At 39.8% G+C, this 21,282-nt stretch overlaps 1 protein-coding gene across 2 annotated transcripts; it reads right to left on the bottom strand.

Annotated features, from left to right (window-relative positions):
* Positions 1–2,280: 2,280 nt before the first annotated feature.
* slc35f4 (solute carrier family 35 member F4) lies at positions 2,281–21,226 on the bottom strand. Of its 2 annotated transcripts, none has more exons than XM_044376078.1 (7): positions 20,540–21,226; positions 5,974–6,274; positions 4,987–5,206; positions 4,774–4,899; positions 4,482–4,674; positions 3,638–3,727; positions 2,281–3,070 (listed from the first exon to the last, which is right to left on the bottom strand). In XM_044376078.1, exons 1-7 carry the CDS (start codon positions 20,862–20,864, stop codon positions 2,829–2,831), a joined length of 1,497 nt encoding a protein of 498 aa, XP_044232013.1. In that variant the 5' UTR covers positions 20,865–21,226; the 3' UTR covers positions 2,281–2,828. The 2 variants fall into 2 exon arrangements, with proteins under 2 accessions (XP_044232013.1, XP_044232014.1); XM_044376079.1 differs by lacking the exon at positions 20,540–21,226 and adding an exon at positions 11,004–11,653.
* Positions 21,227–21,282: the final 56 nt, after the last annotated feature.

Here is a 21,282-nt window from a genome sequence, read left to right as displayed (position 1 = left end):
AAAGCCCAGAAGGGGGGAAGAAAGAGGCAGGTTGTTTGAGAAATTGTTAACTGACTAAAAAATGTGGATCAGTAGTGCCCAGAAAAACCCAGGGCTGTAGACGAGCACTGTTACAAAGGTGGGTCATATTAGGCTGCATGTCGGGTAGTAGTTTATCAGCCAACTTTATACTGTACAGCATGCTGCTTAGTTTAAAATGTGTTCTCTGTTCCTCTTTGTCGATGCATTTTTTATTTATTTAAGTGGTAAATACATATATATATATATATATATATACACGCACACACACACACATATATCACATATATGTGTGTGTGTGTGTGTGTGTGTATGTTATATTATTTTGATTATTATTATATACATTTTTTAGTTCTTTTCAGTGATGCATCTGCAATTTGTGCACAGCATTTCAGCGTCTGTGGACCACTATTAGTTGTCTCATGTTGCATTAAAATTGCTGATTTATGGGCCATTTCTAGCAAATGTAGCAAATGCTACTGATTGGCATTCGACCTGAAATATGAGCAGATCTTGTAGCAGCAGTGTGGTGTAATTTTTTATCTCTTTTTATGTTTTGTCCAGCCCATATCTAAATATTCAATAAGATTGTATACAAAAATCTGTTATTATGTCTGTAAAGCAGTATTTTACATTAAGGTCTCTTATCAGTATCAGACTGGGTAGCAGCAGCCATCACAGAGGGAGGATCTGAACATTACACATTCCTTTGTTTCTTCTAGCTGCACTTATTTTTACATGTTTAAATGCCACTTGCAACTGTTAAGCTCAAACTGACTGCACTCCAGCAACCATAACGACACTGGTGGTGCTAGACTCTTGAGAGTGTGTATGTATGTGTGTGTGAGACAGAGAGCGATGTAGAAAGGCTGAGAAATTATTCAACTGACACATTCATCACCTCAATAGAACCATTTGGACTAAAATTTAATTTCACCACCATGTTATGTGACACTAGGAAGTAATTTTGACAAGTGCCTATCACAGTGTTATGCTCTACAGGCAAAACATGTCCCACGGTCTTTTTCCATTGCCAGGCAGATAAGCATGCATTATTACCACAGATTTTGTGTATCTGTGAAAGAGGATAAATTATATTAGAAACAATTATTCTCAATCTTCCTCAGTGTGTGTGTGTGTGTGTGTCAGCACATGACAGGTAAGTGCAGCACAGAGAAGCATTGCATAATATATTATAGCAAGGAGAATTCTGCAAAGTCATTCCTACTAAATCAATGCAATGCACTCTACAGATTACTAATATTGTATATACCATTCCACTTAGGTCTGATAAAAAACACTTAGCCATGGTACAAGTATGATTGACACAACAATGGTTTGGCTCTTATACCTTATTCTAGAGGGTTGTTCCCACATTTTCAGTGAAAAAAAATAGTGAAAACACCTTAAACCTACACTTAAACATCAAAATCTGTGTCTTGGCAAGCATTAAGTCATATGATCAAGAAGTATTTGTTATGTTTCCATGTTTAGGTGGGAGAGCAAATTCATATGGAAAAGGGAAAGCAGTGCTGTAGCCAAGATTTTTGAAATATTGAGTCCACCCTGACAATATGAATGATATCGTAAAAATGTTTATTGTTGTATATATTAACTCTTCCATTATATTGTCTGTAAATTGTCCTGCTCAACATGAAGCTGTCTCAAAGCTTTCTCCACACCACTAGGAATTCAATTCTGGTGAGGAAATAGTTTACCTTTTTATTTAATCAATTGTGTAAAAATAGTAATATTTAAATATATAAGGTCTAAAAAAATACTATAAGGCCTATAAAATATGCTGAAAAACTAGAGTTAGTCTATGTAAAAACTATAATTTGTTTTAACACTCTGCTTGAAATGTTTTCAGTTCTTAAGAAACAGAATGATAATATAGTGATGTTGTAATTTTACTTTGGCTATTTTTGTCGACTAAACAATGTATATATGACACCTATTGCATGTGTGTCTATCCTGGAAGACAGATCCCTGTACTGTTGAGGTTTCCTTTCTTTTTTTTTCTTATGGACCATCTTTGCAGAGCTACAGTGTGTAGATGACAGGAAGTCAATCTAGTTTAATAGGAAGAACCTGTAAAGCTTTACCAACATCATCAGCATTGTTTGCATCCTTGTTGATGCTGATTTGGGCAACAGAGCAATGACTGAGAAATCTAAAGATGTTCCAATATTTTGATAAATAACTTAGGAATTAGCTGCATTCATGTGTGCATCAGTTAAACTGGTAACATACTGTGATAAATGTGGGTTTTAAGTCTTTTATTACAAAACCAAAAGAACCTGTACATTACGCATAGTATAATTGTCATTCTTGTATATAATACTATTCAATAAGACTTGAAATTAATACTCTTATTGATACAACTCTAAATAAATATCATAAATACATATAAGGTTGAACCAAACTGGCCCTGCCAATATTTATATTCACAGAATACAGTCCACAGAGCAGGTCAGGGGAGGCCAGTCAGCTCTTGGTTTGGGTGCGTGCGAGGGACAGGACTGAGCATGGTAAGTATTTCAAGAAAGTAAATAACACTTTCCACCCTTTCAATCTGCAAAATCCATAAAAGTTCTCTATTTCCCTCCTGTAGTGAACTGATGGAGACAGTGTTGAGTCTCCATAAAAGGTCTGTGTTTAAAAGTTCAAGACAATCCTTCCTGTCTTCCTGATAGAGAGTCCATGTGGACCGGTCATCCCGCCTCACCTCCTGGGTTGGCAGTAGAGGAATATGAGCAGACAGGGCTTCAAGACTGGTTAACAGAGGCTTACATAGGAGTTCAGTATTGTCACGCCAAGGGAATGGAGACAGTGCCATTGGCTCGACTGCGGCTTCGAGTGTGGACACTGGACTCTGTGAGCTCCTCGCCATGTTCCTCGGACTTCTTGTCTGCTATGTTGGCCAGAAAGCGCAGGGTGACTGAGTCCCACTCCTCTGGCAGCAGCAGGAGCAAGAAGCCCAGGCAGATGATGCAGGTGGCTGCCAGGCGCACCACACTGAAGATCACCTCATGTTTCAAAACATCTACGGCTACAGGAACAAAGGAAGAGAGGAACAAAAGAGGGAGCCAGGCAGCAGGACAGGGAATGAGAGTGGGGTAGAAACAAAAACAAATTGAGATTAATTACAGAAAGTAAGATAAACCACAGGACACTGCAGCTGTAGGGGATGAGTGAAGCAAATGCGGCTTATAATCAGCACAAGCGATCCACTTTATCCTCTGTGTCTTTGAGGTCTGCAGCTCTGGGGCAGGTTGCTGTAACCCACTGACCTTCATACAGTCCATCATGGTTAAAGAAAAGAACTCGTCTGCAGGCATTTAGTGTCGCCTTGGCAACCTGATCCTCCCTCAGCGAGAGAATAGTTGCAGGGACTGTTGAGGCACATTGATGATTGGGTTTCCAGGACGAGAGAGGCAGACTTGCTGCGTAATCTGTTTGCCACAGTGGTCCTAAGTGCTGACCTCTCAATACAAAACCACAGTATGTGTGGCCATTTACTCGCATTTTCACAATCCTATTAATTTACACTGTAATCATCAAGAAATAATAATCAGTAAATGGCAGGCAATACTTGAACCACATAAAGAAACCCCACCTGCATTGCCCGGCACACTGAGCAGTGTTCCTATGGAGATGAGAATGGGGTACGTCAGCACCACACCAACATGAACCAGGATGTTGAACACTGTAAAAGGCATGAAAGAGGTTTAAAAGTACAAATGAATTAGAGCTGAAATTATTAGTTGATTAATTGACTAGGTGACCGACAAAAATTAATCAGCAACAAAAATAAATAAATCATTTTCTTCATCAAAAATGCCAAAATGTACCTGCTTCTCAAATGTTCGTTTTTTTTTCAGGTTTTTAGGCATACTAGTGGAGCAGCTGTAGGAATGGCAACGTTGGTTGAATGGTCCCAATTGTCATGAAATTCAGTGGAAACATTCATGTCCCCCTCAGAATGAATTGGGATAACTTTGGTGGTGCTAATTAGCAAATGTTAGCATGCTAATACACTAAACTGAGATGTTGAACATGGTAAATGTTATACCTGCTATTCATCAGCATGTTAGCATTGTCTCTGTAAGCATGTTAGCCTGCTGACGTTAGTATTGAACTCAAAGCACCTCTGTGCCTAAGTACACAGCCTCACAGAGTCACTAGCATGGCTGTAGACTCTTGCTCTTGTTTTAATAGTCAACTAAATCAGTCTACTATATCTTTGGGTTTTAGACTGTTGGTCAGACAAAACAAGCAAGTCATCTTGGGCTCTGGGAAATTGCGACAAGTGTTTCTCAGTGTTTTCTTGTGTTTTATAGACCAAAAAAATCCATTAATCAATAAAATAATTGGCAAATTGATCAATAGTTGAAATAACGAAATAGATGCAGCCGTAAAATGAATTCAAAAAATGGTGTAATCATGATCCTCGCTCTCACCCAGCCACAGTCCTGCCAGTCCACACATGTATCCCCAAGGCAGTGAGGAGAGTGAGCCCCAGTACTCCACCTTGGTGAAGTAGAGGATGAGGGGCACACATGAGATGAAAATGAGGTTGAAGAAGCCCATGGTGGAAAGGAAATGAGCCACTTCTCCAAGGTTGGCACTGCCCAGGAACATCTTGAACAGCACCTGCATGCCAAGGAGACAAAATTAAACTCCCAATTTACACAAGTGACCTAAATCCAAAGTAAATGCAATCACACGAGTCAAACTTTAATATGGTCTAACCTTATAAAGAGCTGATGTTGAGGCTGAGCCCACAGCTAATGCTACACCCACAAAGGAATCACCATGGAAACCGTCAGCATAAGCCATCATGACAATACCCGTGATGGCCATTATGGCTGCCACAATCTAAAACAAGAGATTAAGAGCCAATAGTTCCCAACAGAAGTAAGAAAAAATATAATCTGCATCATTTAGTAATGTTCTCATACAGACCCGAACACCCATGAACCGGTCCTTGAGGACAATCCAGGACAAGAGAAAGACAAAGGCCTTGTGGCAGCAGTAAAGGGCAGAGACATCAGTGGCGGTCAGCTTCTTCAAGGCCAAAAGGTACAGGTAGCTTGTCAGTGTCCACAGGATTGAGAAGGGTGCTGTCCTCTTGACAAAAAGCTTGAGCGTCATTCCATCCTCCCCAAAGAGCTTGCTACACTCCCTGTTAGAGAGAACAAACCATGGATGTCAAGTCAACCTGTTTTTTACTTGGAAAAATGTCTTGTAGCCTTGCCATCATGAGAACAATGCTCTAAAGATGGACATGTTGATTGCTTAGTTGTTTGGTTCCTCTTGGATGGTTTGAACTTTTTCTGATTGAGTGTAAAGAGCAGCATGGGCTCTCAGGGCCATTTGTAGGACTTTTACAGTAAATTTGTAACCTGATTGACAGAGTTAATATTAAGTCTTTTTCTACTTGAGCTACAGAGTTTAGAGTGGGGAGAACCTTGATCTAAGTGTGGTTCTCTTCTCTGATGTTCTGTCCGTCTTTATTTTTCCTAACATAAACACAACTACACAACCACATGAATGTCAATTTATTATTTTGTTTTTATTCCACCATGGTAAAATAAATGTGGAAAAGATTTATATGTCTTCTCACTGTTTTAGCCCTTCCTTGACATGTATTCATATTCTATTGAAAAAAGCTTGAAGGGTCCAATCCAATTGGTCAGATATTTTACTTTTCTTACAAAGCAACTTCACAGCAGTGTAAATCTTGTTTTTGCTGACCTCCAGTGGTTAAATGTCTCACATCGCTCCTTGTACACCATGACCTCACTGTCGGGTGTAGTTAAAGGTGCAACAGACTTGAAACTTTCAACCAGAGAGGGCAATGAAACACCACTTTTCAGTTTGGTGTTTGGTTATGATACTATAGATCTTTCACCTTTTCTTGAAATCAAATATATTCAGTGGGAAAGCTACCTGAATTTCTGGATGGGCGTCTGCTTCTCCCTTGTGGTGACCACATGTCCCGAGTAGTAGATGGGGAAGAAGAGGATGTTCCAGTTGCTGCTGAACCAAGAGATAAAGAAAGGACAAGAGAACGACTGGAAGGTCAGCTTGACCACCTGAGTGGTACCCACCCAGGAGGAGGAGACACACAGCACCATCAGCAGACCACCCAGCACCTTCAGAGCTGTGTTGGTGCATGTCTGGTAGGACCGGCTCTCTCCGCTGGTCTCGCTGCCTGGTGTCTCTGCATGAGACTCTGAACCATCCTCTCCTGGTGGGAGACAAGAAGAAGAAAGAAAATGCAAAGCTAATGAGAACAGAAAGCCATAAATGTAAAACTATTTGCCTATAATTTTACTTTACTTAGATTTTAACTTCAAATGTCTTTTCTTTAAACATCTGATGTCCACACTTTACATACTCTATTTTTTGTATTGCTGTATATACACTACAATGTAGCCTATGATTTCCTGGCTAAGATCCATCAGATAAGCATTTATTGATCAATCGTCCTCAGTGTTCACTACCACAGCTGGTGTTTCTTGCTGTAAAGGCACTAATGCATAAGGTAAGGCTTTGTTAAAAATGTGTTGGGTTAGCATTGTGGCTGTGCATGTCATAAATAGCTTTGCCACCCCATGAAGTGGCATGCACTGTACACCCGTTGTATTCAGGTGCGCACAGAAACCTGATGCCTTGAAAGCAAGAGTAAACCTAACCACATGACATTCCACAAGAAAGTCATGTCAACCTTGGTGCTCATGGCAGCCTCTGTTTTGACTGTTTGCACAATCCTGCAATAGAAATGGTTCCCTTGGGATTTAATGGAACATGAAATGAGACTTTTATGGAGTAACTGGGTAAGATTATCACCAAACTAATTGTACTGTCACCAAAATTACACACATACAGTATAACTGACATAGATAGATAGATAGATAGATAGATAGATAGATAGATAGATAGATAGATAGATAGATAGATAGATAGATAGATAGATAGATAGATAGATAGATAGATAGATAGATAGATAGATAGATTTAGAAAATCTGGCCCAGTGCCTTAATGGACTGCGGTAGTGAACGGCCTCTGAACCTTAACTGTGCTGTATAATATGAAAAGTGCTGTGTGTGTGTGAGCATTTCCGGAGAGAGCTTAGATCCGTTCTTTACCTTTCAACAGTGTGATCAATTTACACCAGGACAGGAATAAAAGATGACATGTGCTGGGTGTTTGCTGCCTGTGCACTCTTTGCTAGCTCAGCACGTGAAGCTCTGCCATTTCCACCATGGCTACAGCCACTAGCGCTTAAGTTGTACCAGTAGTATCTCCCTCTACAATAGCAAGACATCTCATTATTGCATCTAATGGTGCATCTAAGGGACCTCAGCAGGAAGTCAAGCAATCAATGGGAGTAAGTAACCTCACTGACATGTCTAATTTAGATGGATTGCACTTACAGTTCAAGTAAATAACCCTTTCTTCTCTTCAAAAAACCTTTTTGGTGTAGTGAGATGCCACGTTGAACCATCTCATGAACAAACACATACAGACACATCTACTGTGTGTGTATCCACCCTGTTTACTGGACACAGAGAGGAGAAATGCTACCAAACTTTTCATCAAGTTAAATGGTTTCCCTAACAGGAGGGTCACTTTAATCCTTCAAGACAATTTCATGCAGAATTGAACTCAACAGTCCAGTCAAACATACTTTATAAGCTTAATGAATGCATGAGATCATTGCTGGCACCCAGTAAAAGTATTAAAGTTAAGTGTTGGCCATGTCTATTATACCCGAGTAAGAATGATGAATATAAAGTCACAGATTGGAGAGTCAAACACAAGTACTTGGCCCATGTGAGTATTATATATTACATTACTAGATTGGTGATACTGATGCATCAATGCATAAGTACCATTTTACTGCTGTAGCTTGAGCAGGAAGTATTTTTAACTTCTTTATATACAATTAGGTAGATTAGTCCATTTCTTGCCAACCTCTGGCCCCCTCCAAAGGGTCACAAGATAAATCTGAAGGGTTGTCAGATGATTAATGAGGTTGTAGAAATGAAAACAGCAAACTTCTGCCACAAACATTTATATTCATATCTTTGGACTTCTCTAAAAAAATTTTTTTAAAAAATCTACTTTTGAGGGACCTCAAACACTTATTCTGAGAAGTTTAGAGGGAAAAGTCCGGTGGGGTTAGATGATTAATGAATGATGAGATGAAAGAGATGAAAGAAGTTCTGATACATAAATCTTGATGTAGATTTTTGGTGAAAAATTGGATCATTTGAACAGTTTCTGAAATGAAACCATGTGCGATGTTTAGAGGGGAAATGTCTCTTTGGGGAACTGCTAACACCTCATAGGCATTTGAAGCAGACACTGCTTTTTTGTAACAATCCAAAAAGTTTGGAAACCACTGGTTTAATTATTAATATGTTGTATTTTAAGTGTGTCATATTTTTTAAAATGTAAAATCTTAATCTGAAAAGTGACCAATAACTATAACTAAAAAGTCAAATAGTAGTTGAGAAGAAGTATAAAGTAGCATAAAATGGAAATACTCAAGTAATGTACAAGCACCTCAAAACTGTACTTATTTAGAGTATTTATGTAAATATACTTTACTTTCCACCACTGTGTTAGTGTAGCACTGGCCTTGAGTCTGCCCACACTGCACAGCTTCAGTTCACACCTACAGTGTTTGAAACAAAAGCCAAAGATCCCTCAGACTTTAAATGACAATAAAAACCTTTAGTGTCCTTAAAGTGTAAAAGTGACAATGACTCCCACCGATTAAGTCAAAGTTCTGTTTCAGTTCAGTAGAGTGCATTACAGACTGTGAATATCACCTCAAACATCTCTCAGATGAAAATCTCAGATAAAATCTTTCACCTTACATTATATCCCAGCTGGGAGTAGATCTATTCTAAGTAGTGAAAGCAAAATGTTCAACACGATACCGTTTCTTTTCTACAGGATCACCGAGGGATTTGGTTTAATTACATCCTGTCACAGCCAGGATTCTTAATCAACCTAATGAGCTGGGTGGTTGCTAGCTGGAAAACTGAGATCTTATATTTCTTCAAGAGAGAAGCACCTTTTTTTTAATTCATTTTCTTTCTTCATGTCTGCTTCTCTTCATCCACAGAGCAAGATGGTTCCTGTTTCATAGCACAGACAAAACCTTTTAGTTTTGGATATCGGCACTTCTGTCTGGAGGTAAAAGCCACTACAGGCTGATCTAATGCCAAGATGCAGTAATATTATAACTCTACTATTCCCCTGACTCAAAAAAGCAGCTCTTATGGCCAAAATTGTATTCCCATAGCAGACATTGTTATTGCTGACAAACATTCTTGCTAAAAAAGTTGCAGACAAAAAAATAATCCCTGCTATAGACAGCATAACAACACAGTATTGCACTAAAATACTTCAATGAAGCAGAAAAAGTACTATTTGAGGTCCATTTCAGTCATCTCAGAGTAACCAAAGATTAGTAGTCTTCAAGTATTTAGACTTCTTCATTGAGCACCAGCTGTCACAAATGATTTGGAGCATATTTATTTTCCTCTTAAATAAAGATGATCTGTTTTGGTAGGTAACATTCAGGATTACTGCTTAACTTTACAGTAGATTTTGGACTTAAAATGTCATTACATTAAAGAATAAATGCCTGAGAGTTTAAATGTAGACTTCCAACGAATACATCAAAATGTTTAGTTAGAAAATCAGCTCAAGAATCAGCTCAAGTATATGACTAAATTTGTGTCACCGCCACCAAACAACAATCCATAGTCATGATATAAAGAAGCTTTTTAAGGTTACATTTAGGCTATATAATATTATATTTAGCACTTAAGAACTGAATAGAAATGTTTATATTCATACAAGCAGTAGCTGACTCACTCACAATGGCTTAAAAAGGAATATTTCAAAGCGCTAGCATTGTGCCATTTCATTACAGAAATCACAGCGCTGCATAGCATCATTCACAACTGGCACCCATTAAAGGAGCTTATCCACTCTGTGTGACGCAGTATGCTGCTCAAACCTCACATTTCAATCCATCCTGTGTTTTATCCCCACCACTGACGCTGCATGCCAGTGACATTGATGGATGGACCCCTGCTGAATCCAATACGAAGCTCACAGACCCGTCAGCAATGTTAGGCAGGCTTACTATAGGTCAAACAGCTTTAAGTCTTTATCTAAATTAGGTCAGAAGACGTGGCACGGTGATGATGATACTGATGAAAAGGTGATTAGCGGTATCTCACTTAAATCTCTGTTACAGACATAAAAGGTAGAGCGATTTAGATGAAGTTCAAGGTTCTTATAGATTAATATGTTGAAGAGTTGAGAGTAGAAATACCCAATCGGATGAGGGAAGGACAGGTGAACAGAATGAACAGATGTGGAAGCAGCTGACTTGGGCCTGTTTTTTCTCTGACATCAGTGCTGGGCCACACAGGGCAGCCAGAAACAACCAAGCATATGCTGCTGCTACTACACTTCCTGTCAACACATTTAGCTTCTCAACTCTGCCTGCAGGAATCTCTGAATGCAGTGCAGAATGATACAAATTAGTTTACATCATCCAGAGTTTAACTGTCACATAGTCCTGAGGAAAACTAGTCCGTTGCTGATTTTTCTGAGATCATATTTTTCTGATTTTACATGTTCAAAGTCAATGCAGCACACAGACCTAATTAGCACATACCTCCTACATATTATCTGTATTTCATATGAGTACCTGCACACTCTTTATGACACTTCAGTGCACATGATGCCTTATGGGAAATAATATGTTGTCACTTGTAAATGCTGGCAATAAAAATAAATGTACTGAATAGTTTCAAACAACCTATCGCTGTTAGTTTAGCGTTATAAAGGCCAATACATCAGTTCATGCAAAAACATACATATAAAGTATAAAACATATAATATAAATGGCGTCTTGGCCCTCTCTGGTTCTTGTAGTTTACCTTCAGAGATGGGGCAGGTCAGGACCTGAGTGCTGTACGAGCTGAGAGGAGCCACTCGGGCTGAGTGCTTCTTCATCCTCCACTGGGTGCACAACACACTGTCCTTCCCTGGGAAGTGTGTGTATGTGTGTGTGTGTGTGTGTGTGTGTGTATATGTGTGTGTGTGTGTCAGTATGTGTGCCTGGGCTGCTGCTGCTGCTGCTGCACGCTCAGCAGCTCCTCCTGCTAGCTCCGTGCATCCTGACTCCTCCGCTTCTTCTCCACGCTCTTGATTGCTCCCCTCCTCTTAGATCTCTGTCAACTCTTCTGTCTTCTTCCCAGCACTCCAGTTCTGACTCTCCGTTCCTCTCCAGCCCAGCGTTTTCGCTGTACTGGTGCTTACGCTTTGCTTCTCTCTCACTCTCTCACTCTCTCTCTCTCTCTCTCTCTCTCTCTCTCTCTCTTAGTCTCTCTCTGTCTGTCTGGATAGTGACACAGCTCAGTGGAGATAGCTCAGTGGAAGTGCAGTGAAGTGGAGACTTTACTGTTGCACTGTCATGCCGTGATCCAGCACTGCCACTGTCTCCAAGGGAGACTGAGCTTCAAGTGTGTGTGGCATGGCGCAATCACACCCCTCATCTCTTTCTATCCTCCCCCTCCTCTTTTCTCTCTGTCTCACTCGCTTTTCCCCTCCTCTTCTTTTGCTCCACAAATCAGCAGCTTTGTTTGCAAGGTAACCAAGCAGCCCTGGCTAATTATGCTGCATCAGCTGCTGCCCTCTCGTTTCCTCCTCCCTCTTACCTCCTACCTCTCCTCCCCTTTCTACCTGACAAGGCTTCTCACTCTATCCTTCCCCTGTCTCTCACTATATACTCTCATCCTCTGTCTTCCAATGACTCTCTCTCTTCTTGGCACATCTCCTGCTCTTCACTACTCCTTGAGAATCAGATTATTTGTAGAGCTCTCTCCTGTTGCCTTTACCACTGCAACATCAATCAGTTGAGCTGTGAAAAATACATAAATATCCCAAAGACATGACAGTCCTATGTATGTAGCGCTCTCAGTGTTTAGAGGAGAGATAAGGAGATCTCTGCCCACATGGTCCTCACATCGCTATTACACATCCACACTTCACTACTACAATATGCTTCTGACACTGTATTTCCATCTTCCACAGATGGCATATACAGTACAAGACAGTGATACAACGAATATTTAAAAAGATTAGTGTAAGGTTTACAACTCACACACTACATGTTCAACTTTTAAATCAATAATCCATCCCCTGGAACCTGGTTATCTGTTACTGACAGGGACTCACTTTTCTTGGTACAAAAACCAAGAAACACAGTCTATGATTGTTTCCCCCTGGTTTCATCATGTGCTTTGCCACAGGACATATCAATATATATATATATATTTTGCACCAGAGATCTCCCCCTCACAGCAGAGGTACAAAGACGCATTTACTCAATACAAGTACTGTACTTCAGTAAAATTTAAGATGTTTGTACAAAACTGGACTATTTTCACTGTATGAGGTTTTATATCATTACTCTCATTACTTGTTTAAAAGCTGCATTGTTATAGTTTAAACTAGCCAACAGTAGTAGACCTATCAGCACCTGCAACATAACAATAAAGAACTGTGAAATAAATTAATAACTTAATACTTAGAAATGTGACATGCTTGTAGGAAGTCCTACATTCATTCATCCATAATAACATGGAAGTTACAGAGCTTCCATCCTAATCAACCATCACTGATTACCAAAACCCTAGTGTGACATTTTTGGAACTATGCTTATTTCTTTTCTTGTCAAGAATTAGATGAGAATATAAACACCGCTCTCACTTGTATCAATCCTCTCATCTAACTCTTGACAAGAACAAATATTGTGATGATGCTACTTGAATGAAATTTCAATACTTTTTCCATCACTTTTACCGCATACCCTCCCACCAGCAGCCAGTGTAGACATGAGAAGGGTCCGTCTGGCCCGTGTGATTCACCCTTGGGACTGTGGTCAGGACTTTCCATCGAAAGGAAAGCCCTCTGGTCATTCTATCTCTAGCTGTGGTTTATCTTCCTGAAGTTTTAATGGACCTAAATATTGCTTGGGCCTTTATATCAGCGATGTATCAGTGTTCAGTGTATGCAGTCAGACATACAAGGCTTTGTAACTGTAATATAATCTTAATATAATTTATGCTATGCTATGCTTATTCTTACACCACTGATGTTAATACAAGCCAACTGAAAAGACAATAGTGACCTCACAAAGAGAAACCATTCAAGTAAACAAGCAGTACAGTAAGTGCAAAGTCCCTTTGTCTAAGTTAGTCAATTAAGAATATAGTTAGCTATAAATGAGCTGCGGGTCTATTTTATAGTCATATTTGCTCCAGGATCTCTCTCATTATATCAGTATCACCCTGAATTCTTCCCTTTTCATCTCTCTCTTCACTCTTATGGTCATCAGCCAAAGTTCTGGCACTGCAATAGAGAGCATTGCAGGTCAGAGTACTTCTCTGTGCATTCTTCAGGCTGAGAGAGAAGAGAAAACACAGTTATTGTTAGGCTGGTTGTTAAAATGGAAAAAATGCAGGGCCATGTTCCAATAATACCATGATGATTTATTTGTTTAGCATGCAGAATTCAATACTGGGGACACACTCTGTTGTCATTTTTTAGGACATTGCCACGGTGCAAGCACACTTATTTCCCATGGTCACTCAATGTGACTGAATGAGCGCAGCACTAATGCAAATGCATAAAATAATGTCATGAGAATGAGCCTTGTTTAAAGTGTTTGTTCATTAAGTGTGTGATGCAAGCTTGGCATGAAACTAATGTTTGGTCAGGTGTAAGTAGGGGATGAGCTGGGGGTATGGATCCCTTGAGACTAGGAGGGTTAAACTTAAAAATAGCCCTGCTGATGAGTGGAGCCAAAAGCTAGACAGGGAGGGGACAGAAAAACAATGCAGTCAGCAGAGCCCAGGATGCTAATCACTATCAGATTAAGAGAAATACCTTGAGCAAAGGCACCACAGGAGGCCTCAGTTCAATTTCAAATATTGGACCAAGCACTGAAAGTTTGCAGGAGATTGTTTCTCTCTTTTTATACTAGTTTAAGTTTACTTGCATGCATTGTTTGGTTTCTTTCACATCAGTATTCATCACTCAGTTTTCTGTTTTGCAGCCCAACACCATGACATCCAACATAAAGAACTGTACACCTCCCAGTATAACATTAAAATTCAACAGCACCAGAAACTACAGCCTCCATCAACAGCTCTCCAACAAAAGTTTAAACAAAAACTGCCCATTATAACCCCCTATAACCTAGCTAGGTGACCAATTAAACTGGCAACCAAGTGTACATCAGACAATCATGCTGTTGCATCACAGATCAAAGCACAAAATAGTAAAGTGTCCCCCCTCTTTACCTCCATAGCAACAGCTGTTCTCCCGTGCACTGACGCACTAAACCCATTCAGGCTCTTTTGTCATTTAGATTTGCCAATACTCCTCAGTTATATGGTGCCTGGTTCTTTGTGTTTAGCGCCTCTCTGTCACTCATCAAATCTCGACAAGGACCAGGAGCAAAGAAGAGGGATGAGGGATGAGAGAAAGGCGTATGAATGATACCTGCGGCTAATTTTAGCTGTAAAAGGGACTAGATAGCCACTGAGTGAAGTGCTGACTGTCAGATGTGTCTCTGCTCACTTGACCTCATGTCATCAAAGGAGTTGGAACAATGGAAGATGGGGACACCTAGTGGTGAATAGGATGGACTGCATTACAGTAGCATGGACACGGACATAGGCACAGATTTCCCTTTAAAAAGAAAAAGACCCTTTAGGGGTCAATTCACTCAAATTCAAAAGAAAACATTTCTCATTTATTCCTTTGGTGTTTTGCCATGTAGGCACGATTTTCTAGCAAGACATCTGCTGCTCTTTGGCCATCACCACAAAACAATAGAAGCAAATGGAATTTTATTTGTGGTACTCAAAGTCAAAACATGTAAAAACAGCAATGAATCAGGAATATTGTTCCAGTTTCTAAGGATAAAATCACAGACGTCACTCTAGACAGTTTTCATGGGGTCTGTTTCTTCTGTAGAAAGTGGTTCTGTCCACAGTGTGGCCTGAGGATCATCCTCAGTGATTGGGACATCACTGGAAAGACCATGGCCAGATTTACCTGTTAGGGGGCCCAGGGCAAAAATTTGCTGTTGGGCCCTTATTGTACAACAGAGTATAAATGGCAGCATCATTTATATAAGTGAGGTGACAATGTGGATCTGTTGCTTTTGACATGTGAAGCATTTTTGATACATAAATTAAAAACGCTATTGGCCCATGCACTGAGTGAAGAGCTGGACTTGAGGTGTTTCCTTACAAGCTAATTTACAGCCATTATTTATCTTTGATGATATTATAATAATATAATGACTTGATGACAGAATCATGTAACTATCCTATAGGAAGCTTTACGTGTTGTTTGAAAATGTATAAAAAGTTGTTTTCAACCCATTATTCCGTTTGGCCCCTGATGAAGGCGTAAGATGAAATGTTAGGCTTTGATTCAGCATTGAATAAAGTCTAGAGTCTGTGTGTAGTCCTCCTCCTTCAAGCTTTACTATTTACTCCTATGCTGAAGTACTACCTGGCCTTACCTGTGTCCAAAAAAAAAAAAGTTTTAAATCTAGATTTTGATACATAATAATGCAAGACCTATCTTAGTTTATACTGTGATTTAGAGGTCAAAATTCTTTAACACATTTGCAATTAATCAAAAAAACAAAAACTATTGACACAAAGTCAACCTGGGGCTTTTCAAGCCCTTTCGTTTCTTGTGTACCAGTGCAGTTGCCCACTTTGCCCAGTTGGTAATCCAGCATCAAAAAAGACAAGTTGTTATTGAGTTCTGCAAGTGCCATTTTTATATATATATGCTTTATATTTGAGCATTATAACTTAAATTCCTGTCACCCCCATTTGATTTAGGGAGGCAGGAGAAATCTGAGGGACACACATATCAAAGTCTGAGTAAGTGAAAAAAAATGATTCGTATTAATTTGGATTAAATGACCCTTCAACTTAGCCCAGATATGTAGAGGATTATAAGTACTTTTTACGGGGGAATGGCAGTTGAACAAGTTCAAAATGACCATTTTTCATGGGTACTAAATTGAAACAATTATATTTTCGATGCTCTGTCTTGTCTTGACCTGCAAGACACAATGAGTTGAGGTGTAAAAATGTTTGATTTACACATGGAGGTAGTGATTATAGATAAAGTAATAAGTAGTGACATTTACTGTCTGGCATTTTACTGGTGGCTATGGATGGTCAGTTTATTGTTGATGTTGCATTTACAGACCACATGAGGGCACTGCTAGGCAGCTGACAAGACAGTTGCTGCTGATCAGTGTCCAGTATAATGGAAAAACCATTACAAACCTTACACATGTTGTGCTGTTATATTATGTAACATTACTTTTGGATTACAGAAGTTTCCTCACAGGAAAAATCCCTCAACCGTGAGGCAAATTGCTGGGGCCAGCCAAAATATTTAGTCATCTGACACACAGTACTACAAAATGTGGCCAACAGCACAGTGGCACGAGTACAAGTCAGCAGTTCTGTAACTCCTGTGAAGAAATATTGCACCCATTAGACTACATGGAGAGTGTTTTTGCCGATTCCCAGGAGAATGTAGCACTCCAGGAGTCATTCAGGCAAAGCTCATATCCCATTAGATGCTAGGCTAGTTAAAAATAGCTCCGAGTGAGCAGGCATGGGAACCGGACAGTCCAAAATAAGTACAGCCACACACTGAATGTTCTGAGGAAGGAAGTGAAATTTCACCTGGTGTTAACACTGGCTATGAGTGGTGAATTACTAATAAGTACAAGAATGAATTAAAAGGCATGTCTATATTCTTTGTAAATCTCTCCATACTTTCTCTGTGGATTGAAGTGCACACAACAAACTGCATGGTTATAAATGTTTGCCTTTATTGCCCTTCCTTCATAATTTTCCTCTGAGTGCCTGTGTCTGATGTTGTCTTGCTGTGATGCCAGCGGTGAACACCACAGGCACAACTCTGAGTGGAACTGCCACTACAAGTACCTGTCATTTCTCCTACACCATATCTATTTACCCAGCGGGGACAGTGCCAGCACAAGAGACTTGCCCTTTTCTAAATTAGCTATTCAAAGCAAGATACCCAACATCATCGTAATGGTTTTCTGGGAGATGCTGAGGAAGCATTTAGTGCACACTATTGTTGTCTGCTCCTGCAGAAGCCAAGTGGTTGGAATGTGCTGTCCATTCTTCTTCTGATTTAAAGTCAATTTCATTTCAATTTTTTTTCCCTTGTGCACATTTTTGTATCTACCTAAAGTGGTGCAACAGGAAAAAGACCATTATATCATAACCATACTGTATGTATGTATTACAGCCTAAACCTTGTCACCAAATGTAGTCCACAATCCCCCTCAGAGGCATTTTCTAATTCTACACAGATGGCAAATGGCAATAACAAACTGGCAACACAATCTTACTAAATATATCATTACCCCATAGGCTTGGCAGGATGAGCCCAGTGTTCTATTTACGTGCTCCTTTGTCCTACACTTTATGGAAAATGATACTCGCCAGCTTGAGGGACATGTGACTCCCAACTCAAAGTTTACAATTGTGTGAACAAAACTGAGTAAATGAATGTGACAGTTTCAGGAATCAAGGAAGTGACTTTTCACATTCCTGTTCCCAAGAATTAGCAAAGTTCATTTAATTTGACAGGAAGTCTTGTGTGTACATAAGCAATTTAGTCAGACTCCTTCTCTCTGACAGCACCAGCAACAGCATATTTAATAGCTGTGCGAGCAGGAAAAACTGTGACATGTGCGCTGCCCTGAGCAATACCTTCTGTTGACTCTGGCATGCACAAAAATTAGTTGATGGATAGACACAGAGCGAGAGACACAGAGTTGTATAGATGGCATATTTCATCAGAAAAATGGGAAATGTCTCTCAAATCAAATAACCTCTCAGCTCACAGGTACACTGGCTTTTATAGGCTTTTACAATCCACACCTGCTCCTTATAGCTGAAATTACAGCACAGATGACATCCCATCTTTCATTTTCCTCTGCTACAATATACAGCAGGCAATGAGATGGGAGAGAGACAGGCCTGTGGATTGGCAAGAAGATGAATATGTTGATAGTCACATACAACATCTTGCCATTCAAGTGTCACTAAAAGAATGAGATATTTAAGCCAGATTTACTATGTCCATATGCCTGCTGAAATTATTTGTTCAATCCCAATTTGTGGCTATTGTTAACAGGCTTCTATATTTCACCTAATAAGCTAAAATGAAGGCACAAGATGATACTAAAACCCTTAATTTGCCTGATTATCACTTTTGGTATCAAAGACAAAGATCCTGTATTGGATACACTCTGCAAGAGATTCAATACTGATGTTGTTTCAAAGGTCCTGGAATTGTTAAAGTTTTTCAATCTGTTTTCAATTTGAAGTTTTGGGTGCTCTTCATTAATCAGGTATTCTTTCTACAGATTAATCTGGACTAGTAGATATATTCTCAAATGAAAGTGTGTGATTGCATTCACGGTTAATCTACTGCAACTGACACCTCTGATAAACAGGAGGCAGTTAATGAGACAGGCTCATTTCCTTTTGCTCAGCTTCTATCTAAAAATCCATTGCGGTGATCTCAGCTCATCCCAAAGAGAGCATTCGAAAAAGCCTCAGTTGGAATTGTCCTTGATTGAATAATCTGCACAGTCACATTTCCTTTGAGATTTAAAACTGGATTGTTACTCAGCCGTAATAATGCGTAGTGCCAGCTTTCAGTAGTAGATTTGGGTGGGAACACCATAACTTTGAGAGTACATCGTCTTCTAGACATGTAAGTCATGAATTTGCAGTTGAGCTTTTATGTAACAGCCGGAGGGAGACATTGGGGAGCTTGCGTGACAAGTCGAATTCATTTGGGAGGAAGTGTATCACCATCTGAATCACAAGAGGCTTACAGATAGATGACCGGTTACCTTTAGGGAGAGAAAAGCTCCTTCTCATCACTCTTTAGTAAAGAGTGATGATACAATACAGCGAGCAGGCCAATTATGTAACAGAGGAATGAGACTCTGAGAGCACAACAGGCCTTGTGAAAAAGCTCTGCACATCTTGTTTTAATACCTTCAAGCTATTTGTAAAACCACTGATTGGCTGTTCGCAGAGGATTGCAATGGTTGTTCTTTTCTCCTGTTATAACCCCATTGGCACTTTAAAAATCTTCACTGAACAAAGTGTATCATCAGCTCTCTCTCCTCCAATCCCAGTCATTGTCTCTGTGTCAAAATTCAGAGGATTGCTCCACCAATCAAAAGCCACATTGACAAAATAATAAAAATTATAGAGAAACTTAATGTGTTGAAGTACTGCCATAGCTCAAGTATGTCTGGAGATAACTGCCGATCGTCACATGCATCACATAAAGAGAGCTGCAGCCTGCTGTATTTGTCAATTGGATTTTTTTTAAATTAAACTTTAAACAAGGTAATGTGAGGCTGCCATGTAATTGATTATCTGCAGACTTCACCAACATGAGTAGGCTATTTGATCTGGTAAACATCAGGCTACAGTTGAGATTAGGGTTGGGCAATATATCAATATTATATCGATATTGTGATATGAAACTAGATATCGTATTCGATTTTGGATATTGTAATATCGTAATATGGCGTGAGTGTTGTCTTTTCCTGGTTTTAAAGGCTGCATTACAGTAAAGTGATGTAATTTTCTGAACTTACCAGGCTGTCCTAGCTGTTCTATTATTTGCCTTTATCCACTTGGTAATTATATCCAAATGACTGATGATCATTTATCAGAAATCTCATTGTGTAAATATTTTGCGAAAGCACCAATAGTCATCCGTACAATGTTATCGCAATATCGATATTGAGGTATTTGCTCAAAAGTATCGTGATATTTGATTTTGTCCACATCGCCCAGCCCTTGTCGAGACATTCGACTTTGAAATTGAATTTGAGAATGGCACCATCATTTGTGCAGGACACTTGCTTGAGTGTTTTGTTTTTGCATTTCTTCGCTCTCTCTCTCTCTCTCTCTCTCTCTCTCTCATATTGTGTCTCAGAGATGGATGGACCTGCTCATCCACCCTGCCTCCAGCTGATAGTGGCAGTGATTGACATCATTCTGCTCCATAATAGCCATAATTAAAACCCAGTTAGCTGAGTTTGCAATAGCGGATTTCGCAATGGCCTAATTAAAATTAAAAACTAATTTGCAAGAGAAGAAGATTTGTGTTTCTTCCACAAACCACTGCAACCGCATTAACAATATTAATGGGGTTTTTTTCTGCATCAGTAGGCTATAAAATTCCCTGATAGGCTACACGTGTTTTTCATCATCTATTTACATAAAACTGAATTTCTTTCATTCACTGGTGATCCTATCACTCTACTTTGTTTTTGCATCTTCTCACTTACTTCTATGACTGGAGTATCCCGGGTTGTAGCCGTAGTAGCCGGTGATCCTCAGAATCCGGTCCTCTATGTCGTGCACCCCGTTGGCTGTCACTTTGGGGCTGCCGGTGTCCATGAAGACAGCGGTCGGCGTCGCCTTGCCCGGCAGATGTGAGTTATTGAGGGGCTGCAGCGGGATGTAAGGCTGGTCTCCACTCTCCAAAACACTCTCGGTGCTTATCATTGTAGGTCCGAGCGGACAGAGATCAGAAGAGAGACGGGATGGACCCTGATCACCATGGGCTGCATCAACAATCAAGCAGCAAGAGGCGGACATCCAAATCCACATTCACATTCCTCCAGTGATGCTCCTGGACGCAGAGCAAGGGTATCAAACTCCAGGAGGCTGGCGGACATGAAACACTAGGGGGCGTGTCACTACTACCACATGCTTTGAATTCAATTAAATAAAGAAGAAAAAAAAAAAACTTGGCCGTAGTCAGCAGTGGGGAGCAGAAGAGCCAACAATAATTAACAGCAGCTACGAAAACAAATTCATCAAAATCACCATCAATGCCACAAATAAAAGAGTCTCTATGGCCTTTTCTCACTATGCATGGCAGGCTATCTCTATTATTTTCATAAAGTGCCTCTGTGGTTCTCATTAATTCTTTGTAAGTGTATTTTTAATCTTTTTAATGTGCCTCTATGACTTTCCCTATAATAATGTAATGACTCAGGCAATCCTTTGACTTTAATGTTACCTC

This window comes from Thunnus albacares, chromosome 15, assembly GCF_914725855.1.
Source record: "Thunnus albacares chromosome 15, fThuAlb1.1, whole genome shotgun sequence".
NCBI classification, from domain to species: Eukaryota; Metazoa; Chordata; class Actinopteri; order Scombriformes; family Scombridae; genus Thunnus; species Thunnus albacares.
This window is presented reverse-complemented; position numbering and strand designations above follow the sequence as displayed.